The 23,393-nt window shown below is 41.9% G+C and overlaps 1 protein-coding gene across 7 annotated transcripts in view; it reads left to right on the forward strand.

Moving 5' to 3' along the window:
- Positions 1-6,719: 6,719 nt before the first annotated feature.
- RAPGEF2 (Rap guanine nucleotide exchange factor 2) overlaps positions 6,720-23,393 on the forward strand; it is a 257,309-nt gene continuing 240,635 nt past the window's right edge. For 5 of the 7 annotated variants that reach the window (XM_032148637.2, XM_032148647.2, XM_032148641.2 and 2 more), the window contains exon 1: positions 6,720-6,870. In XM_032148637.2, coding sequence (XP_032004528.1) covers positions 6,802-6,870 — 69 coding nt within the window. In that variant the 5' untranslated portion in view covers positions 6,720-6,801. The remainder of the gene's footprint in view (positions 6,871-23,393) is intronic. The other 2 variants (XM_032148652.2, XM_032148657.2) reach the window with 1 other exon arrangement.

Genomic DNA, 23,393 nt, shown 5'->3' on the forward strand with positions numbered 1-23,393 from the left:
GGATACAATAGTGTAACTGAATAGGACAGTTTTGTTAGTGTGTACATTTTTGATTTTTATTTAATATTATGTCCAGACAGAACCTAGGTAATAATATTGATAAATCAGGGGGAGAGTGATTTTTCTGAATCAGTTCCAAAATATCTAAACATCTACCTGACCTCTATGTTAGTATAGTTCTGTGGCAGCATCCTCAACTGTGAATATTACGATTCCTGTACAATCAAAATGAATAGTCTGACACTCTACCTGTGCTTCTGATACATTTCATCATGAGATCCATCCTATGAACTCACTGAATCTCTCCCTGAATGTCTGTAATTGTACTCCCCATCAGGGACTCTCTGGAATGCTACTTGTAGGTGAACACAATATTTCCTAGTGGAGTGTGCTCACTGAGAATGACACAATGTGTAAACGACACCCTTCCACCCTCCTGAGATTCTTACTGACTTGACTACAAGGGTAAAAGTAATTGCAAACCAAAGCTTTAAAAAAAAGTTTCTAGGGAAAGGGGAGTGGTGTGAGGAATGTCTTTAACAGAATCCAACTTCTCTCAGCTGGAAATCTTGCCTTGAGAGGGTTGTAACAACTGGAGAGAGTAGTAAGGAGAGGAAGCTCTTAGCAGAGGAGGGCAGTTTCCTGGATCCTTTCTATTATCCTTACCCTCCTTATAGGAGAGGTGAGTAAATTAAACCAATGCTTGGCACATGGAACAAGCTCCCAGGAGGCCGGGGAAGGAGCCATATTTGTCTTATTCATTATTGGTATTCCAGGCATGGAGATCAGCACCTGGCACACAGTAAAGCACACAATAAATATTTATTGATGGAGCAGAAAGGGCTTGACGTGTTTTTAAAACAAAATGACTATGTATGTAAAATCTCCCTAATCTTGGGTATAGCTGGGCTCATGGGAATTTAAAACAAATATTTTAATTCACTTTTAAAGATGACACTAAATGCCTAACCCACACGATATATTTAAGGATGTATTAGATTTTACAGTTGGAAAGATCAAAGCTTTTTAAGTTACAAGTAGAATGGTATTAAGGCCAGAACTTGAAAAGTATTTCTGAACTTAAAACCCAGTGCTCTGTCTCTCTTCCCATCCCCCAGCGATTTTCTAGATAATGATGGTAGTAGAAACAGAACAAAGAAACTCTCATTTTTACACTTGCCTTTATGAGGCAGCATAATAGATGGCTTACTTTGATTATGGTTTGTTGACACAGTTTGGTTTAGACTAATTGGCAGAGTGGCAGATCTTTGTCTAATTCTGTCTTCCAGGTTGTGCCTAGCACATTACTGGTGCTCAAATGTTAATAAAACAGCAACGCATGCCAAGTATCTGATGTCCCAGATGCTGAGTGGTGATATGCATTATTGACATATGTAGATAAGTAGGTTATACATAGTGTGAAAATTAGCTTTAATTGAAGTTAAATGATAGCTTAGAAGTTGACAGTGAGTTAGTCATTTTGTTGGTGGATAAGACATACTATTATGTCTTACCTGAGGTGATTGATGTAATTCAGTGTCACAGTAGAGCACACAGAGAAAAAAGACTTGGGTTTGCAACTGGAATTCATAACTCTTGCTGTGAGATCCGGCAGAGAGGCATTCCTGTCTGGTGTAGAAGGTCCCCTCTAGCATCCCCCCTCCCCATGGGGCAATGAGTTCCATACTCTCTGAGCACCTGGAACCCTGGTCCTGACTGCCCTGCCACTTCCAGACCTCATCTTCCAAGTCTGGCCCCTGGCCCGAGGAATCACCAAGGGGTGGCTTTTTTGAGGGGTGTGATATCACTTAGATGTGTAGGCTGGGTTGTCCTTGTCCCTTTTTTTTTGAGATGGAGTCTCACTCTGTCACCCAGGCTGGAGGTGCAGTGGCTTGATCTCAGCTTACTGCAAGCAACCTCCACCTCCCAGGCAAAAGAGATTTTTCTGCCTCAGCCTCCTGAGTAAATGGGACTACAGGCATACGCCACCACGCCAGGCTAATTCTTGTATTTTTAGTAAAGACGAGGTTTCACCATATTGGCCAGACTGGTCTCGAACTCCTGACCTCGCGATCCGCCCACCTGGGCCTCCCAAAGTACTGGAATTACAGGCGTGAGCCACCGCACCAGCTGGGTTGTCCTCTTATGTGTGAGCCTTTCCATGGGATAGGATGAAGCTGAGATGGAAAGAAAAGGGGATTCCAGTTGCAGACCAGATACCAGTACTCCCTGCAGCAGTACTCAGTACTCCCCCAGTTAATTTGTAGCTTTTAGTATTTATGATAGAGCATATGGGTCCCCATTTGTTAGCTGGCTCCAGAACTTTCTAAAGTTAAAGGGAGGCCGGGAACTAGGACAAGTCATGTAGCCTATTTTAGTGTCAGTTCTTCATCTGTAAATAAGATAACACTGTCCCACTAGCCTCAGAGGGTTGCAATGATGAGAATAATCTTAAATATAACTACCATTTATTGAGTATATACTGTTGTTAAACCACTATGCAAGGCACTTTGCATGTATTATCTTGGATCTTCACAGATCTTCAGGGTATGCAACTTTTTTCTTTTTTTGTGACAGGGTCTTGCTCTGTTACCCAGGCTGGAGTGCCATTGTGTGATCATAGCTCACTGCAACCTTGAACTCCTGGGCTCAAGATAACCTCCCACCTCAGCCTCCTGAGTAGCTAGGACTGCAAGTGCACCCCACCATGCCCAGCTACTTTTTTTTCTTTTAAAGTTTTTGTACAGCCAGGGGTCTTGCTATGTTGACCAGGCTGGTCTTGAACTCCTGGCCTCAAGCTATCCTCCTGGTTCAGCCTCCCAAAGTGCTGGGATTACAGGTCTAGGCCACTTTGCCTGGCCAGACTATTCAATTTGTACTCTCTTTTTATAAAACAGAAAACAGGCCCAGAGAGGTTAAGTTTCCTCTCCCAGTCTTCTCCCAGCAACCAGGGACACAAGTGAGATAATGTATGTAACAATCTCATACAAATACAAGGTAACATGAACTACTTCATGTATCCATTTAACACACATTTGTTGGCTGCCTGTCTTGTGTTGAGGATATAGCAGTAAATAAAAGGGACAAACATCCCTGACTTAGAAGCTTACATTACAGTGGAGGGATAAAACAATAAATAAAATAAGTATAGATATCGCTTCTCGGCCTTTTGGCTAAGATCAAGTGTAAAATAAGTATAGATGGTTCTCAATTTATGATGGTCAATAGACTTCCGATTTTTCCACTTTATAATGGGTTTATCAGGGTATTAAGTGCATTTCTGACTTACAATATTTGCGACTTACAATGGTTTCTCAGGATGTAACGCCATCCTAAGTGGGCGAGCACCTGTACAATATACAGCATGTTAGGTGGTAAGCAAAGCGACGAAGATAACCAGAGCGTATGGAGTTACAGGGAAGGTGACTTTCAAATGAAGATACGATGACAATGAGGAACAACATTCTATATTTTGGTTGTTGTGTTTGTGCATTTTTTTTTTTGTTTTTGTGGGTGCAAGTGGGGTGGGGAGAGGGGGAGAGATAATCCAGGCAGTAGAGGAAACAGCAGATGGAAAGGCCGTGAAACTGGAATTTGCTTACTGTTTCAGAAACAGCATGGAGGCTAATGTGCTTGGGAACAAATAGTAGAAGAGGTCAGGGAGACAAAGGTCCATAGGACATTCAGGCCATGGTAAGACTTTGGCTTTTACCTTGAGTGGTATGGGGAGCTAAGCAGAGGAATGATTTGAGAAGCAGTGAAAAGAATCCACACTTTGGCTGCTGTGTTGGAAATGAACTGTATGGCAAGCAAGGTTAGAAAGAGGGGGACCAGGTGGGTGGTTATGACAAAGTGCTGGCCGAACATGATGCTGGATTGCACCAGGGTCATGAAAGTAGAGGTGGTAGATAGAGGTTAGAGTTCAGACATGGTATTTTGGAGGTTTGAGCTGACGATTTTTACCGACACTTTTGAGGTATAACAGAAAGAAAGGAGTCAAGGAAGTCAAGGTTTTCACCCAGGCAATGAGAATGGTGTAGATGTGATTAACAGAGGATGGGGAAGGCTGTGGGTGTCTGAGACAGGAGATCTGGAGCCTGGTTTGCACATGTGAATTCTGAGATGTCTATTAGACACCAGGTGGAGATGTCAGTTATATTTTTTCACTTCATTGAGTTCGAATTCTTTTATCTGCCTCTCTCCTTTTTTCAGAGCTGTATTGGCACTTATTCATGTTCCTTTGCTTTCAAGGTAGTGGCCTGTCATAGAGAATTTGATGTTCGGGCTCAACTAAGAGGTGAAAGAGAAATATAGAGAAGTAGTTCCAGCAAGAGTAATATAAAAAGGTCTACAGATACAATTTGTAACTCAGATTCCCTTTCACAAGGTTGGGCAGGGACAGTCCTTTCGCTAGGAAGTCACATGAGCTGTTTAGTGCACACAGGTGACTTAAGGAACCCCAAAATGTTAGCTGACAATCTATTCCAAGTGTTTAAACTAGATGTTGAAAAGCATGTTTGAAAATTTGATATAAGTTCAATGCAGTAGCTCACACATAAAATGCATTGTTTCTATAGATATCAAAATATGAACTTGTGGGGGGTGGGGGCAAACAAAAATAAATCCCTGGGACCAGAACAGCAGAGTGGTCCCCGATGCTTGGGCTGACCTTAACACACCTCTACGTGGCCGGGGCAAGGAGTCGGGGCGGGGAGGCGGGGGGTCGGGGTGGGGGGCGGGGAGCTGAGGGAATCAGCAGAAGCGGTGACACCTTGAGGGGCGGGGAGGCGGGGAGGCGGGGGGGCGTGGTGGGGGGCGGGGAGCTGAGGGAATCAGCAGAAGCGGTGACACCTTGAAGGACGAGGTATTGTTTCTGCACCATTTGAGTCCGGTTTGGAAATTTGAGCATCTATAGGAGGAGGCTTGTTCTGTCCAAGGCAAAGCCAGATCTACCAATAAATGTTTCTGATTATGTCGCAGAACTTGCCATCCTGGTCTGTCGCTAAGGAGTGATCAACTTCAAATCTGGAGTGTTTGTTGGTCTAGGGGTGGTAGTGGGTCTGGTGTTGAAACCTCTCTGCCTAATTTCGTGGTCATTTTACTGTCTGAGGTGCCAGAGTGGGCTTGGAAAGCAGGGGAGAGTGCAGCAAATTACACATAAGCAAAATAAATCCTAAGAGGATTTATCGCCACAGAAGCAACTCAGACCCAACTCTCGGGCTCAAAAAGAATGCCCAGTACAGCCCGGGCTGGTGGGCCGGTCTTTTGCCCAGGGTTAGCTTTCAGCCCCTGGGCGGCGGCGTGGCGCCAGGAGCAGGCAGGGAGCCGCGACCCGACGCGGCTAGGTCTCCAAGTAGGGCGCGTCGGGTGTGGGGAGGGGGCGCAGCGTGAGACAGTGGGGGACACTGCGTGAGGAAAGCCCTGCGCTTCTCGCCGGGGCACCAGGACTTGCGCCCCCTCTTCGGGTCCAGGCCGCACGCGGGACCCGCCAGCCCGGCCGAGGGCTCCGCGACCCCCTCGCGGCCAGAGCGCTGCTCACCTGGGAGCCGCCGAAGGTGCCGCTCAGACGCGAGGGCGCGGCCGGCTGGCGGGCGGGGAGCGGGGAGGCGGGACCCGGCGCGACGGGGCTGCCCCGCCCCCCGATGATGCGGCGGCCGCCGACTCGCCCCCGCGCTGTCACTCATTCCTCACCATGGTTGCAGCACAAAGCAACAAGCCCCGGAGGCCGCTTCCTCCCTGAGGAGCGGCTCCGGCGGCCGGAGAAGGCGCAGGAGGAGGAAGAGGCGGAGGAAGAGGAGGGGAATCGCCGCTTCCCAAACACTCTCTCCGAAGGGGCTGTGCGCGGCGCTCGGCTTTCGGCCCTCAGACGCCCGCCGCCGGGAGTCCGAACCCGGGCTGTCCGCAGCCCCCTCTTTCCCCTCCTACGCCCGCCCAGACGAAGAACAAAGTTGCCGAGAGCGACTGGGCCAGAGGGCTGCAGCCGGGGCTGGGTGCTCTGGCCGCGGCGGCGCCGGCGCCGGGGCAGCTCCGCTCCGGGCGCGCTGATGGGGGGAGGCGGCGGCGGCGGAGCCCACAGCGGCGGCCCGAGCAGCAGAGGCGGCGGTGGCGGCGGCTGGACGGCCTGAGGGGATGCAGCAGCAGTCGGGAGGGACGGCCGAGCCCAGTAGACAGAGACCAGGAGCGGCGGCCGAGGCGGTCCGGCTTCGCAGCGCCCGGACCTGAGCCAGACCCACCCGGTCTGTCCTCCCGACCGGCGGCCGAGGCGCCCGAGCGCCCGAGGACTGGGGACGCGGAAGACCCCTCGGCGGCGGCGCAAGCCCCTGAGAGGAGGGGGCGACCCTCAGCGCCGTGGGGGAGGAGGCTCCGCCTGCCCACAGCCCTCCCCACTGCCACTCGTACCTCCCTAAAAATAACTCGGGCCCGCTGGGGCCAGGAGTAGCCGTCACTGTCCCCCGAGTGGAGCCGGGGAGGCGTGTCGAGCCAGGGCCGGAGGAAGCCGGCGGAGCGGCGACGAAGAGGAGGAGGAAGAGGAGTTCCGCCTGCGGGCTGCACCGCACGGCAGCCTAGGGGCGCCGCGACCCTCCTGGCTGCGTCCAGCTCCTCGCGCCTGTACCGCGCTCCCGGCCGCCGGGCCCAGCCGAGCCGCCCCCCCGCGGGCCCTGCGCCGCTGCCGCCGCCGCGGTTTGGCTGATTAGCCGCGGGCGGGCGGGCGCAGCGCGCAGGGCGGAGGCAGCAGCGGCGCTGGGACGGGAGGAGGCCGGCCAGGGTGCGGAGCGGCCCGGCCCGGCCCCCAGGGGGGAGATGGCGTCCTACGTAGATAACAGCTTCCGCCAGGCGGTAATGAAGAATCCCCCCGAAAGGACCCCCCAGGTGAGAACGCGGCGGCCGCCTGCACTTGGCCGGATTTCTGCCTCGCAGGCTGTCTTCCCCTGTCCCCCCACCTCCTTCCTGACACAGTTCGCCCCTAGCACCCCACCTCTTGCATCAGGACCCCCAACTTCCAAAGGCATCCCACCTCCGAGTCTTTTACTCCACCTATCCTGGTTTTATTTTTCCCTCTCCTTGACATTCTGCTCCTTAACTCTCCCCTCCCCATGACTGACCTTTCCCACTATGTTGCCTGGCCGAGAGACGGAGAGAGAGAGAGTGTGAGTGTGTGTGTGTGTGTGTATGTATTCTCTAGCTTTCCGTGTGTGTGTGTGTGTATGCTCTAGCTTTCCGTGTGTGTGTGTGTGTGTGTGTGTGTGTGTATTCTCTAGCTTTCCGTCTCCCCAGCCGCCCTCGGTGGCCTTTGAATCTCAGGGGTTTCATCTCCCCTCGGCCAGCGACTCTTGCTCCCTCTGACTCCAGATCTGTTCCCCTCCCTTGCAAGTGACCCTTGGAGTTCAGTGGTGTTTGAAAGGTATAGGAGGAAACCTGTACGGTTGTGCTAAAGACAAATCCATGCTGACCTTCTAGTAAAACATTGAGGTGTTTGTATGTTTACTATTTTGCTTTTGTTTTTTAAAGGATACTGCTTTCAATTGAAGGGGAAAAAAGTTGAATAGCTAGGTTAGTGTTTTTAGTTTAAATTGCAGACATAGCTGCAGAGCAGGCATGTTCAAATACACCCTTGGGAAGGGCACCCTGCGGATTCTTTTGGTGTTGCACAACCTTGTCAAAATTAGACAAGTTTGTTAACCTTTATACATTTGTTTACCTGCAGGCTTATTCTTCTCTTACTTGTAGCGGCTGATAGGGTTGGATTTGGTTGTCTCAAGTTTTACTGGAGAGGGGGACATTTTATAAAAATGTGGTAGCTTAATTTTCTCCGCCTTTAGTTGCTGACTGGATAATGACGCATATTCCTAAGCGTTGGGATGGTGACTACAGGAGATCCTGCCTGCCAACCCTCTTAAGACAAATAAGCCCTTCTGATCCTTGGGACCATCAAACATTTAGGATCTAATGCTTGAAAGTGTTGCTTCGCTTGTTAGGTGTTGGATGCCATCTGTTCAAATACAAATGCTCTCCTTCTCTGATGTTGATTATTATTTACTGTGGGGAGAACATAATAAAATAGACTCTTCCCCCGGCTGCCTTTGGACAAGCCCCAAGAATGGCACCTGGTACCGTTTTTGATTTTTCATTTTCCTTGATGGAGCTGTCACATCTGGGAGATCATGGGTAGATTGCACATATTTATCAAACGTGTGGAAGATGGCTGTAATTTTACAAGAAAATTTATCTCAGTGCCTCCAGAAAGTTCCCATTCTAAAAGACTATTTTTATCCCAACAAGGAATGTCGTGCTTTGATCTTGTTCTTGGTGTTTCACACGCTGCCTCTACTGTGCCTTTCTCATCTATTTGTTTTAAAATTGTCAGTTGGATCAGTCTTCTGCATCTGAAAATGCACATTTCCTGTCTCAGTGTGAAGAAAAAGCAGATTTCAGTGAGATATTTCATTTCCTTTCAAGAATATTGTTTTAAGTGCCAAGTGAAATTACGCATGCTGAGAATATTAGAACCTAGCAAGGTTGGTCAGAAAATGATGTCAGAGGCCTTTGGTGGAAATCAGAGAGGGGGGAAGTGGTGCATTTGGTTGATTAGTTAGAAGAATAACAATGACTAAAACCTGCTATCAGGTTGGGGGGCGGGTCACCAAACAAGACTAGAAGAGACAAAACCTCCACTGTGACTGTGGGCCGACTGTGCCAAATAAATGAACTGTTAAAACTTTCCTGTTCCCCTGACAGTTGTGTAGAATAGCGTAAAAACTGACCCAACACAGAACTTGGCCTGGGCCAGCCACTACTAACCCCACCACATGAAAGCTTTATTGACAGTCGGAAAGCAGCACATTTGCCCTACCAAACCTTCATAGAAAAAGTAAACATAAGGAAACCTACCAAACGTTTCAAACATTCCTAAGTGACAGCCCTATTAACTTTGATGTTCGTTTGGTTATTACTACAAAACCCCACGTTTATTTGTTTTCAAGAGAAAAGTTGTTCGAAATGTGAACGTTTTCCATCGTTACCTGACTGGCCAGGAGTAATCTTCTAAAAATTTGAAATTTACTCAAAAGTTATAAAAAAAAAAGCTTTTGTAGAAGGTACTTTTAATGTTAAGAATGCTTTGTTAATGGAACGCTGGAAGATTTTCCATACAGCCCTGTCTTATAAATGTTTGTGAGTTCGAATTTTATAATATTAGAAAAGCAACCTTGTTAAATAAGCTTGATATCATGAACAGAAGGACAGGAATTAGGAAAGTTTTGCTGTTGTGCTTCCTTCTGTTCCTGAGGATAGACTCGATAAAGGAGTTTGCGTGATTCTCGTTATAGGCAAAAGGAAAAGAATTGGGGAACATATGTAATTTTTTTTCCTGCTGTTCATTTCTATTTGTTTTTTAAAGTCTTGCTAGCCTCATTCATATCCCAAGCTCCGTGAAAACATAGTTTTGTATTTAGGTCAATCAATTGCCTAGAAGTAATCCTGATGTCATTAGTGTAACCTAAGAAGTTGGCTAGAAGAGAATCTAGGGGTGGGAAGAGTACCAGGAACTTTCATAAATTGGGAGCTTTTCATGTCCACCTGGACAATGGAAACACATTTCAGTTATATCTTTAGAGAGGGGGAATAGTAAGGAGAAATACCAAAAAAATTATCATCTAAGTTTTAGCCAGGTTATACATACTCAGTTTCAAGAGACTTACTGTTTCACCTGATATTCTGAGAGGAGGAAAAAAACTAATCCAATGTGTGTCCCATATTGTGTGTCTGGAAACCTGGCTAAGTTCTAGTCAATGGGGCATTGTATTCTAAATAACAAACTTCCTTGAAAATAATGAGCCCTGAAAACATTCTACTGGTATTTCTCAGTGCACCTCTGTTGAAAAACAGAACTCTTAAGTAATTGCTTTATTTAACTATTTGGGTTTATGTCTTTAATCACTTAAACGAGAAGCTTGGTCACCAAGGCAATTTGGTGAAGTAAAAGATGTAAATAAATTACAAACAGCTTTTATCCCGCAAGGCTTATACAATAAAATGATTTTTCTAAACCATTTTATTAACTTATTGAGTTCAGGCCCTTTGAAATTGCCTCTGTAGAGTGTTTCAATGCATACCATTTTCAGTTTTTCAGCTGAAACATCTATTGCAAAATTGTTTCCTCTCTTTAAAGACCTAATGTAATGCATTTTTATCTAGTCGTTAAAGTTACTTTTAAAAATGTTATGTGTAAAACAACCCCCACCCCGTCTCCTAGTTAATAATCTTACTTTTTTTGGGGCTATTCCAACTTTTGATATAGGTACTAACCCACTGATGTGTTATAAAGAATACAGGACTTAATTCATTGCAAAGTCACTTGGTAGAATTCATCTTGAGTCATAATGAGAGGGCTGAAAAAAATAACTTTAGCTCAGAGAACTGTAAATTATGAGAAACGGCACGAAAGAGTATCTCTGACAAATATTTAACTTTCAAATCTAATGGAAGAATTGTGTCTGTTATAGTTAAATTTTCCATTTGAGTTTCTTTTTACCATTGTTTATAAGCAGACTCATTTTGTCAGCTTATACTGTCATATTTTAGCCCATTTTGGGGCTCTAGTAATATTTGTTTCTCAAATAGTTTTTGTTCATAGAATACAACTAAACTATCTGTATGCGATTTAAAAAGCATGTCTCATAAAGAAATGATTGGCCACAAGCAGTTAGATTTCATAACAATGACATTTGAATTTCTTGGTACAGAAATACGTTTGTAACTGAAATATTAACTTCAAACTCTACTGGTATGTGACTTTGAACAAATGAGGACTTAAATTTATGATACAAATATTAACATTCCTTGCAATATTGATAGAACCTTAGTTGCCTTCAAATAACCCTTTAAACATTTAGCAATTAACAGTTCCATAATTAGCTTTGCATATCTTGGCTGAGGTTCAAAATGAAAATGTCTCCAACTGCAATGCTGTATGCAGATACTGGTTTAATGCAGTCGCAGTCATTCCTAAATGCTGGAATTTCACAGAACTTTCTTTCTTTTTTTTTTTTTAAGGAGAAGATGACCACCTTGGTTTTTCTCTGAAGAAGGAACATAAAATAAAAACAAAACTAGTTATAACTTCTTATCACTATCATTTAATCTCACTGTTTTTAAGAAAGGAAGGATGCAGTGTTACTCTAAAGCTCAGTTTTGAAAGAAAATATTGTTTGCGTCATAAGAAAATTCACTGCATTTTTTCATTTAAATTTTACTTTGGACCTAAAAAAAACTTATTTGGGTAGATTTTGGATGATTTAAAGAATCACAATAAGGTCTTTCTTTGGTGATATTTGATGAGATGGGGTGCTTTCAGGATGGTATGGTGATAGACAACGTTTGGTAAGAGAGTGAGATACATATATTTGGAATAGGGTCTTGCTTCGTTGCCCATGCTCGCTGCAGCCTCTATCTCCCAGGCTCAAATGATCCTCCTGCCTCAGCCTTGAGTAGCTGGGTCTACAGGCTTATGTCACTGTGGCTGGCTAATTTTAAAAACTTTTTGTAGAGATGAGGGTCTCGCTTTGTTGCCTAGACTGGTCATGAAGTCCTGGGCAGAAGTGATCCTCCTGCTTCAGCCTCCCAAAGTGCTGGGATTACAGGTGTGAACCACTGCATCTGGTCCATTGGTGATAATTTGAAATTTAAGTTACATAAAATTGTAATGGGATGCACCTCAGATATAAATGGACTATCCAAAATAGTGATATGATAACCTTCTAGAAATAAAAACCCTTGATTTTGCTTGATTTCATATGAAAACTTAATGAGAAAAAAATTATTCCTTCTTTGTAAATTTTATATGGAAGTAACTTTGGCCAGGAGTGGTGACACATACCTGTAATCCCAGCACTTTGGGAGGCTGAGGTGGGAGGATCTCTTGAAGCCCAGGTGTTCAAGACCAGTCTGGGCATCATAGCAAGGCCCTGTTTCTATTTTAAAAAAAGGTAAATTTGATTTAGACTTAGGAGATATGGAAACCACTGAAAATCGTTGGTCCTTGATAATCTGTATTTTATGGGGTATTCCTTCTCTTCACTCCATTTTTGGTAACAATTTCCTCGTCGGTAAAATGGATAATAGCTTTCTGAGGTTTTGTGGATTAAGTGAAAGTACATTATTTAGTGTAATGCCTAATGTTAGTCCTCTTTATAGCATATTTTATACAATTTCTATTATTTAACAGGCCTTGGGAATTCAAAGATGAAATGCGTGTCCCTCAAGTAACTCACTAATCTATTGTTATCTTATAAGTAGGTTGTAATTCATTAGTGCTATAACAGCTATCCTATGGCAGCACTGAAGAGGATATGGACTCCCTAGATGAATATGTATTGACTTGTAGGGGAGTAAGAATTCACCTACCAGTGAACTAGCGGACATGAAGTGGTATTCCAGATTGACCTACTGTCATATGAGTAGCACACCTGGTAAGACAACACGTGTAGATCTTTGTTCAGTGTGCTGGGAACCAGGGGACTGAGGAGGGGATGAGGAATGATTACTGGCATTTAGAAGCTCGTGATTTGTGAGGGTAGTGAGGAGACCAAGAGTTCTGTTAAAGACTGATGTTCATTTTCCTGGCTTGAGATGGTTGGGAGGCTGAATTACACAATGGTAATGGATTAGAAATATTGCAGGAGTAGAATCTGCTGGACAGGCTGGCTGAATGTGTGCACATTTTAGATCTCGTTATATTAAAACTGTGCTTGAATTATACCAGTGCAGCCTAATTATGGCACAGGATGATCATGGATATTTCATAGTTCATAGGAAAAAATCCAAGTTGTTGAATATAGTTTTCTTGATTTTTAAGATTGCTCACACTATTTTTTTCCCTTAAACATCAATATCTTCTACTACATATACGTTCTGGGAATCTAGTTTGAAATATCTGGTTAATCATATAGTTAAACTAGTCCAGGTGCTGTGGCTCATGCCTCTAATCCTAGCACTTTAGGAGGCCGAGGTGGGTGGATCACTTGAGGTCAGGAGTTAAACACCAACCTGGCCAACATAATGAAACCCCCCCTCTACTAAAAATACAAAAAATTAGCCAGGCGCCTATATTCCCAGCAACTCGGAGAGATGGAGGCAGGAGAATCACTTGAACCCGGGAGGCAGAGGTTGCAGTGAGCCGAGATTGTGCCATTGCACTCCAGCCTGGGTAACCAGAGCGAAACCCTGTCTCAAAAAAACAAACAAAAAAACCCAAAACACCATCATATAGTTCTACTAAATATATTTCTTAATCTATAATGGTAATGTGATTTCCAAGCATTTCATCATTTGGAAGAGCTGGAGAACTTCTGAATTTAAGCAGGCAAAAATGAACTTATTTATATAAAAACTCAAAATTGACTTGTGATGACACAATGTAATGATGGCATTGAGTCTTTGAGAACAGTTTCTTACTCTATACCATTTTTTGTTTAGATAAATTAATTGATGTTGGTAAATTAGGAGAAGCAATTTGTAGTACATATAATTGATCTTTTGTAGCTTTATCAGAGCTAGAATATATATATATTTTTATGTATTTATATAGTTAAAACTATGTTCAAGTGATTGTCAGTCATTGTAGGAAGAAAAATAAGCTTATTGCCACATTATTTTGACTTTTAGAATTTTTATCTTTTCAAGAAAAAAAAAAAACCACCCTGTTTTCACATGCAAAATCGCCACCACCTACTGAATTTTAAGAAGTGTGTGTTTCTTGTTATATTCAGCTGTTTCCTTTTTTCCTCCAGTCTGTGAAAGAATTTACCCTTGGTGCGGTGGTGGTGGGGTTATTGGTTTTTGTGGAGGGAACAGCCTGGTCCTTGGATTTTAAGTTGTCCTGGCTCCACCTCTTCTGTGCTTTCATATCCATTATGTGTAAGAAGTGTTTTGGGAGAGTTAGTGTCAGTGACTTGAAGAGGAACTTTGTTTTGTCATTGGAACTAAACTCATCTTCCTCTGGCTGTTGTTTCTCATTGTTTGCCTTCCACAGGTTGAAAATAATGGACTGTGGAGCTTTCAAATTAAAATAAGTGGATAAAAATGTACATTTCGCTGCCATTTGCAGTTTAGTTGACAAACCGACACAGTGTAATATCTGCCTCTTGGCGCCTTTCTGTTCTTCTCTAGCTCATAGTATTTGTTTTCACCCAACATAAAAACTAAGAAGAAAGGTAGAGAACACTGAACAAGAATTAATCATTAAGTCATTCTGGGGAGGCCTGATAGTAACTTTCTTAGAAGCTAACAATCAGTGGATCTGAGAGGTTTATGGTACTATGGTGATTATCTGATTTCTCCTGAATATTCATTCTGGAGTTAAGACTCGTTATCTTTTAAAATGTATTTTATTTTTTAATGACCAGTCTTCTGTGGAATCATTATCTTTCTTAAACTTTTTAGCTTGAGCTAAATGTAGATTCACATACAATTGTAGGAAATAATGGGGAGAGATCCTATGTACCCTTTATGCGGTTTCTCCCATTAGTAATAGCTTATAAAACTGTAGTGTAATATCACAATCAGGATATTGATATCAATGCAATCAAGAAACAAAGCAATTCCAGCACCACAAATGGTTCTTGTTGGACTTTTGTAGCCACAGTCACTCCCCCACCCCACCTCTGGGGATCACTAATCTGTTCCATTTCTGTAACTTTGTCATTTCAAAAGTGCTATTAATTAGAACTGTACAATATATGGCCTTTGGAGATTGACTCCCTTCCCCCTGCGCAGCATCACTAAGGCTCATTACCTTTTGGTTAAAATGAATTTCTGTTGTTGTTAGTGAATAGGTTGGCCTTGTGCTTCTAAAATACCAATAATGTCTGAGGATTGGGGGGTTGGTGGTAAAAGGTGAGATGCGTTTAATAGTGACAATGAAGAGAAAGTTCTGTGATAATGTGTATAAATATAGAGCAAAGAGCATAAGGTCTTGGATGAGCAAGAGTTGTGATGCCATAACCACATTTGGGAGATTTTGATATATGTATTTCCTTTTCATAATTTTTTTTGTCATAATGGAAGTAGTAAGGTTAGCCTTAGCCTTCATATTCTGCAATTGAAATTTAAAAAATAAAATCAGAAGGAAGTCTAACGACTGTATATACAAAAGGGAGTCCCAGTGGCCAAATTTGGGACTATTTGAGAAGCAAATCATGACAGCAATGGATTATAACCCCTAGGGAAGAAAATATCCGTGAGCCCATACTGATATAAGTAAGTAGTTGAATAACTAAGTAAAAGCAGGAGAAGAGACACCTCTTTGTTATAGTAGAATTCTAATTAGAAATGAAGGAATGATGAAAATAGAAAATCACCAGCAGGCAAACACCATAGTAGCAATTGTTACAGGCAGGAATCATCAATGGATGCCAAAATTAGTGGGTGAAGGTATGATGAAAAATATCATCATAGATCAGTATTATCAGGATATTTGCGTAGTCTCAAAATATCTCCCCCACAAAATTAATTAACTAAGAAGGAAAAAATCAATACTTAATAGTGAAGAAAACTGGTGATACCAAATTAACCAGATCATCAAAGTTAATATCATTAGTAATAAGACATGTCAACATCATGTGTCTCCTGATATAATGTATTGAGAAAGAGACATCTCTGGTATTCTTAACTAAAAATCAACCTACGTGGAGCAAATATCAGACAAATTTAAGGATATTTTACAAAATAACTGGCCAGTATTCCCTGAAAGTATTGAGGGTGTGGAAGATGAAGAAATGCCCAAGAACTGCTACACATTGGAAGAAACTAAGGACATGTGATAACCAAATGCAATGTAGGATCCTGGAATTGATCCTGGACAAGAACAACAACAACAAAAAATTATTAGGATGACTGATGAAATTTGAGTATTTAGATAACTTTACCACAATTATTGTAGATGCTAAGTTACGGGAGGCTGGGTAAACGGGATCTTTGACCTGTTTTTTAAATAACCTTTTTTACTCTAAAATTATTAAAAAATGAAAAAAGGAAGCATAGCTTTTGAAGTTTTTTTTGTGAACCTGAAAAGGGGATACCAAGTTATTACTTTTTAAAAAATCTTTTAGGCTGGGCATGGTGGCTCACTCCTGTAATCCCTGCACTTTGGAAGACTGAGGCGGGTGGATCACCTGAAGTCGGGAGTTTGAGATGAGCCTGGCCAACATGGCGAAACCCCTTCTCTACTAAATATACAAAAATTTAGCCGGGAGTGGTGGCGCATGCTTCTAATTCCAGCTACTTGGGAGGCTGAGGCAAGAGAATCACTTGAACCCAAGAGGTGGAGGTTGCAGTGAGCCGAGATTGCACCATTGCCCTGTAGCCTGGGTGACGGATGAGACTCCGTCTTAAAAAAAAAAAAAAGTATCTTTTTTTTCCTGTTTAATAATTTACTCTTAATGAAGAGCCTAGTACCTTTTAAGTGAATATTTTGTATGTATTGAACCACTAGTAAAATGGTTGAGGCAGTATATTTATTAGTTGGAGAAACTTGAAAGCACACACGCATATAATAGCTAATAAATAAATGGATGAGAAGAGATAAAATAGTAACTTTTATTTTGTTTTATTTTATTTATTTTTGCAACAGGATCTCACTGTGTCACCCAGGCTGGAGTGCAGTGACATGATCGTGGCTCGCTGCAGCCTTGTCCTGGGCTCAAGGATCCTCCCACCTTAGGCTCCTGAGTAGCTGGGACCGCAGGCATGCACCATCATACCTGGCTAATTTTTTTTTTTTTTTTTTTGAGATGTAGAGTGCAGTGGCGCAATCTCAGCCATTCCCAACAACCTCCGCCTGCTGGGTTCAAGTGATTCTCCTGCCTCAGCCTCCTACGTAGCTGGGATTACAGGTGCACACCACCATGCCCAGCTAATTTTAGTATTTTTAGTAGAGACAGGGTTTCACCATGTTGGTCAGGCTGGTCTCAAACTCCTGACCTCGTGATATACCCACCGCAGCCTCCCAAAGTGCTGGGATTACAGGCATGAGTCACTGTGCCCGGCCTAATTTTTGCATTTTTTTGGATCTGTGTCTTGCTATTTAGCCCAGGCTGATCTTGAACTCCTGGGCTCAAGCGATCTTCCCCTCTCGGCCTCCCAAAGTGCTGGGATTATAGGTGTGAGCCACCTTGCTTGGCCAGAATTTTAACAATTTATTCACCTTTATTCCTACCTGAATTTTGTTGATATTCCCAAGATGGAGTGTATTTTATCAGTGTTTAATGTTTCATGATTCTGAATTTAAGTAAATTACAATATTTGGTATAAGAAAAATTGGGAAATAGAATATTCCATGTATGTTAAGCAAAATAGAAAAATTGTGGTAGTAGCTTAAGGAAGTCAATCCCAATGAAATTTAAATAGTAGAGTCTCTCTTCCCCACTTTTTTCTTTCCTGTGACCTTAAAAATTCTTTAAATTGTTACTTTTGGTAGGAGTGAGGGGGTGGAAGCAGAGGGAAGGGAATGAATGGCAAGGGTGTGTTTAAAAAGTCTAGTCAGAGGCACTGTTATGGCTATGGATAATAGTGTTATCTAAGCTAAGTATATTGAATACTTTCATCTAGATGTCTTAAAAGGACTTTAGTAGGATATAAAAAGAAAATAAAAAGGAATTTTTAAAATCAAATTAAGGCAAAGAATCTCTACACATTTTCCTCCTCGTATCTATGCCTTTACATTTAGGTTATAAAGTCAGCTCCCCTCCCCAATCCCATGGATTAGCCAACTGTCTTTCCTTTTTTAATTTTTTGGTGGTAAGTACTGGAGAACGAATGCTGTTTTTAATATTATATATTTTTTCATAACTAAAATTGGCATTAAAAGATTGGATTAAAAAACATGAGACCTAACGTTTTAGATAATTGTAAATATAGTGTAAGCAGGAAGATATTTACTGTTTTCAATAATAGAGACATAAATCACTTGTTTTCTGTATTTTAAGAAACTTTTGCTGGTATTTGATATTTTAAATAATAAGTTGCATTTGAGGGCACAAATGAAAAATAAAAGAGCAGGCCAGGTTTTGAAGTAACTAGTTGTATAAAATAAAATGAAAAATGTGTAAACATACAGGTGTGGACTAAACCTATTTGACATTCATCCATGTATTCATATAGAAACTATTTGAATTCTGCAAAGCAATAAGCTTCTGATTTTTTTTTTCCTCTAAGCTACTTCATGCATTCTTACAAACTCCATTTCCTTTTAAACACAGTCAAATTTATTAGAATATTTGGTCAAATTGTTAAAAGTATTTCTCTGCTACCTGACTTCAAACTATACTACAAGGCTACAGTAACCAAAACAGCATGGTACTGGTACAGAAACAGACACGTAGACCAATGGAACAGAATAGTGATCTCAGAAATAAGACCACACATCTACAAACATCTGATCTTTGACAAACCTGACACAAAAACAAGCAATGGGGAGAGGATTCCCTATTTAATAAATGGTGCTGGGAAAACTGGCTAGCCATATGCAGAAAATTGAAACTGGACCCCTTTCTTACACCTTATACAAAAATTAACTCAAGATGGATTATTAGGCCAGGCGTGGTGGCTCACGCTTGTAATCCCAGCACTTTGGGAGGCCGAGGCGGGCGGATCACGAGGTCAGGAGATGAAGACCACGGTGAAACCCCGTCTCTACTAAAAATACAAAAAAATTAGCCGGGCGTGGTGGCGGGCGCCTGTAGCCCCAGCTACTCGGAGAGGCTGAGGCAGGAGAATGGCGTGAACCCGGGAGGTGGAGCTTGCAGTGAGCCGAGATTGCGCCACTGAACTCCAGCCTGGGCGACAGAGCGAGACTCCGTCTCAAAAAAAAAAAAAGATGGATTAAAGACTTAAATGTAAAACCCACAACTATAAAAACCCTAGAAGAAAATCTAGGCAATACCATTCTGGACATAGGCACGGGCAAAGATTTTATGATGAAAACATCAAAAGCAATTGCAGCAAAAGCAACAATTGACAAATGGGATCTAATTAAACTAAAGAGCCTCTGCACAGCAAAAGAAACTATCATCAGAGTGAGCAGACAACCTATAGAATGGAGAAAATTTTTGCCATCTAGCCATCTGACAAAGGCCTAATATTCACAATCTACAAGGAACTTAAACAAATTTAGAAGAAAAAAACAATCCCTTCAAAAAGTGGGCAAAGGACATGAACAGACACTTCTCAAAAGAACACATTCATTGCGGCCAACAAACATGGAAAAAAAGCTCAACATCACTGAGGATTAGAGAAATGCAAATCAAAACCACAGTGAGATACCATCTCACGCCAGTCAGATGGCAGTTATTAAAAAGTGGAAACAACAGATGCTGATGAGGCTGTGGAGAAATAGGAATGTGTTTGTGGAAGTATTTTGTGGAAGACGGTGTGGTGATTCCTCAAAGACCTAGAACCAGAAATATAATTTGACCCAGCAATCCCATTACTGGGTATATACCCAAAGGAATATAAATGATTCTGTTATAAAGACACATGGAAGCATATGTTCATTGCAGCACTATCACAATAGCAAAGACATGGAATCAACCCAAATGTCCATCACTGATAGACCGGATAAAGAAAATGTGGTACATGTACACCATGGAATACTCTGCAGGCTGTGAGATCATGTCCTTTGCAGGGACATGGATGGAGCTGGAAGCCATTATCCTCAGTAAACTAACACAAGAACAGAAAACCACACACTGCATGTTCTCACTTGTAAGTGGGAAGGAAGCTGAACAATGAGAACACATGGACACAGGGAGGGGAACAACACACACTGGGGCCTGTCAGTGTTGGGGGAGGGAGAGCATCAGGAAAAACAGCTAATGCATGCTGGGCTTAATAATTAGGTGATGGTTTGATGGATGCAGTAAACCACCATGGCACACCTTTTACCTATAACAAGCCTGCACATTCTGCACATGTGTCCTGGAGCTTAAAAATAACAAAAGTATTTATCTAAGTTGTATCTTTTAGTTATTGTATTGAAAAACGGCTTCATCAAATTTATACATTTCTGAATGACTAGAAATGAGTTTTAAAAACTCGTGAGTTTAAAAAACTTGAAACATAGTATCATAAAATGCCAAGGGTTGAAATAAGGAGGAATGTTTCTAATCTTCATTCATATCTGATCACCATCCTGTTTTTGTGTTGCTGTGAGAAATTGAAGCGCAGGCTTTAGGGCAAACATTTTCTGTGTGTCTGTTGCTTGGATTTGGGATACCACAAGCTTCATTTAGAATCAGTGTGCTTAGAGACCCAAAAGTTCTTTATTCCCATATGTGGACCTCCTAACCTAATTGTCATCTGAGACTTAAGTTGGAATGGGTGAGAATTCCTATCTTGATTCTGTTTTCTCTGGTGTGGTTTAAATCTACATCCCATAGTTAGAGAAAACTCTGTGGGAGGCAACATACTAAAATCATTTCATTTTAAAAGTCCTTGTTCCTACTTTATATATTCTGCGATGGTTGGGTTTTTTTTTTTTTTTTTGTAGTTATAAGTTCGTATCTTTAATTTTAATTGTATTCATAGAATACTTGTTTTGAGTTTAGTGTATTCCCTTCATATAACCCAGTGGTTGTAATCTTGGTCTCTGTTGTCAAACAAATTGCTTTGTGGCCTTGGGCAGGTTACTTCACCTTAGTCTCAGGCTTTTTGATTTTACAGCCTTAAAATTTCACAGCACTGGGCATTGACATTTGTTCATCACCTGTTTATTATACCCAGTAAGCATGTTTAATATAACATAAACTTGCTATCCAGAAGCCTCATTTAAGAAAGGATATTTTACTGTCATAAAAATAGGAAGGTCATAGTTTCAGAATAAACAAACACAGCTTTGTTTTGCTATATTCTGTTTTTTTTTCAAGGATTGATGAAATTTTCACCATGGGTGGGTATTGTAATATTACCAATCTCCTATAATTGTGAAGATTAAATACTTTAATGCAGGAGTACCCAACTCCTGGGCCACAGACTGGTAGCAGTCCATGGCCTGTTAGGAACCAGGCCATACAGCAGTGAGCGAGCGGTAGGTGAGAGAGCGAAGCTTCATCTGTGTTTACAGCCACTCTCCATCACTGGCATTACTGCCTGAGCTCCGCCTCCTGTCAGATTAGCAGCAGCATTAGATTCTCATAGGAGCACAAACCCTATTGTGAGCCACATATGCAAGGGATCTAGGTTGTGTACTCCTCATGAGAATCTAATGCTTGATGATCTGTCACTGTTTCCCATCATCCCCTAGTTGCAGGAAAACAAGCTCAGGGCTCGTGCTGATTCTACATTATGGTGAGTTGTATAATTATTTCATTATATATTACAATGTAATACAGAAATAAAGTGTACAATAAATGTAATGTGCTTGAATCATCCTGAACCCCGCTGCACAACCCTGTGGAAAAAATTGTCCTCCATGAAACTGGTCCCTGGTGCCAGAAGGGTTGGGGACCTCTGCATTAATGTATATTAAAGTATTTTTTTTTTTTTGAGACAAAGTTTTTCTCTTGTTGTCCAGGCTGGAGTGCAATGGTGTGATCTCAGCTCACCGCAACCTCTGCCTCCCAGGTTCAAGTGATTCTCCCGCCTCAGCCTCCCAAGTTGCTGGGATTACAGGCGCCCGCCTCCACGCCTGGCTAATTTTTGTATATTTAGTAGAGACGGGGTTTCACCGTGTTGACCAGACTGGTCTTGGATTTCTGACCTCAGGTGATCCACCCACCTCGGCCTCCCAAAGTGCTGGGATTACAGGTGTGAGCCCCCGTGCCCAGCCCTATTAAAGTTCTTAACACAGTCTCTGGCATTGAATATTTAATAAATGTTTACTCTTCTTATTACTGTTTTTCAGTAGTTGATATTCATTATTCTTTTACTTTTTCCCATAGATTAACTTTTCATCGTTAGTTTAATGACTAATTCACCAAAGTGATTTTAATATGTTGATTTGATAGACTTGATTTATAGCACAGATTGTATTAGGTTTGCAGGTTGCCAGGAACTGCACATATAGGTGTTAACTCCAGGCTTATTTTTTTTAATATACAAGAAAAATCTAAAGGTAGACAGTGCAGGGTTGGGTTGGGGTAGATGCTCAAGGATGTCATTTAAAGAAACTGGCTGAGTCTTCTATTTAGCAAGCAATTTTAGTCTTCAAAGTCACAAAATGGTAGTTGCCTCAAAAAGCAGGAAAGGAGAGGGGTGGGTGTTAAATTCTTTTCGTGGTGTTTTGTCTTTTTATTTTGAAGGAAAGCCCTCTCTAGATACTTACTGGCCAAGGCTGTGTCACATGGCTACTCTTGGCTGCAAAAGAGGCTGGAAATTTGAGTATTTTGCTTTTAAGCCTCAGTAGTACAGAAAGATGAAGATTAGTGGGTGCTGTGAGCTGATGTATTTCTCCAATTTACTTTGCATAGAAAATAGATGATTGTAATAAGCTTATGCAGTGATTCTCAGGAGACCTCTTTGAAAGTCTTATTGAATTATAGAGTTATATTACTGTAGCTACAGTTATGGAATGCGGATATATTCAACTTCTTGGTTCCCTTATTAGGTGTATGATTATTAATTTTTTGAACCTCAGTCTCATTTACAAATAGGGATAAAAATACTAATGGGTGAGCATTATGTGTAAATATTATAAAACACTGTCTGTAATGTAAATATTATCATTTCTGTGATAGATGAGTTCTAAACATCCCATCTGTTCATTTAAGGATATTGGCATATATTTTCTAAATTGGTTCCTTTTGTTTCAGATTTACTCTATTTAAAAAATTCCAGAAATGTATTTCATTTTTTTGGGTGCTCCAATTGTATGTACTGATATGTCTACTTGTAGTAATACTTTGTCATGTTTTTAGGACTTCAGTGTTTCATTTGTCATCACTCCCCAAAGCTGAATCATCATTTCTTTTTTTGTTTGTTTGTTTGTTTTTTGAGTCAAAGTCTCTGTTGTCCAGACTGGAGTGCAGTGGTGCAGTCTCGGCTCACTTCAGCCTCTGCCTTCTGGGTTCAGGCGATTCTTGTGTCTCAGCCTCCTGAGTAGCTGGGATTACAGGTGTGTGCCACCACACCTGGCTAATTTTTGTATTTTTAGTAGAGACAGGGTTTCACCATGTTGGCCAGGCTGGTCTTGGACTTCTGGCCTCAAGCGATCTGCAAGCCTTGGCCTCCCAAAGTTCTAGGATTACAGGTGTGAGGCATTGCACTCAGCTGAATCATCACTTCTTAAAAGTCTATATTTTTATATAAAATATACATAAAAGCTAGTTAAATAGGTTTTTGCACTTTGTCGAATTTATACTTACATCACAACTTTGTCTTTAAGAAAAATAGTTTCATATTGG

Source organism: Hylobates moloch, unplaced genomic scaffold (assembly GCF_009828535.3).
Source record: "Hylobates moloch isolate HMO894 unplaced genomic scaffold, HMol_V3 SCAFFOLD_3, whole genome shotgun sequence".
NCBI classification, from domain to species: domain Eukaryota; kingdom Metazoa; phylum Chordata; class Mammalia; order Primates; family Hylobatidae; genus Hylobates; species Hylobates moloch.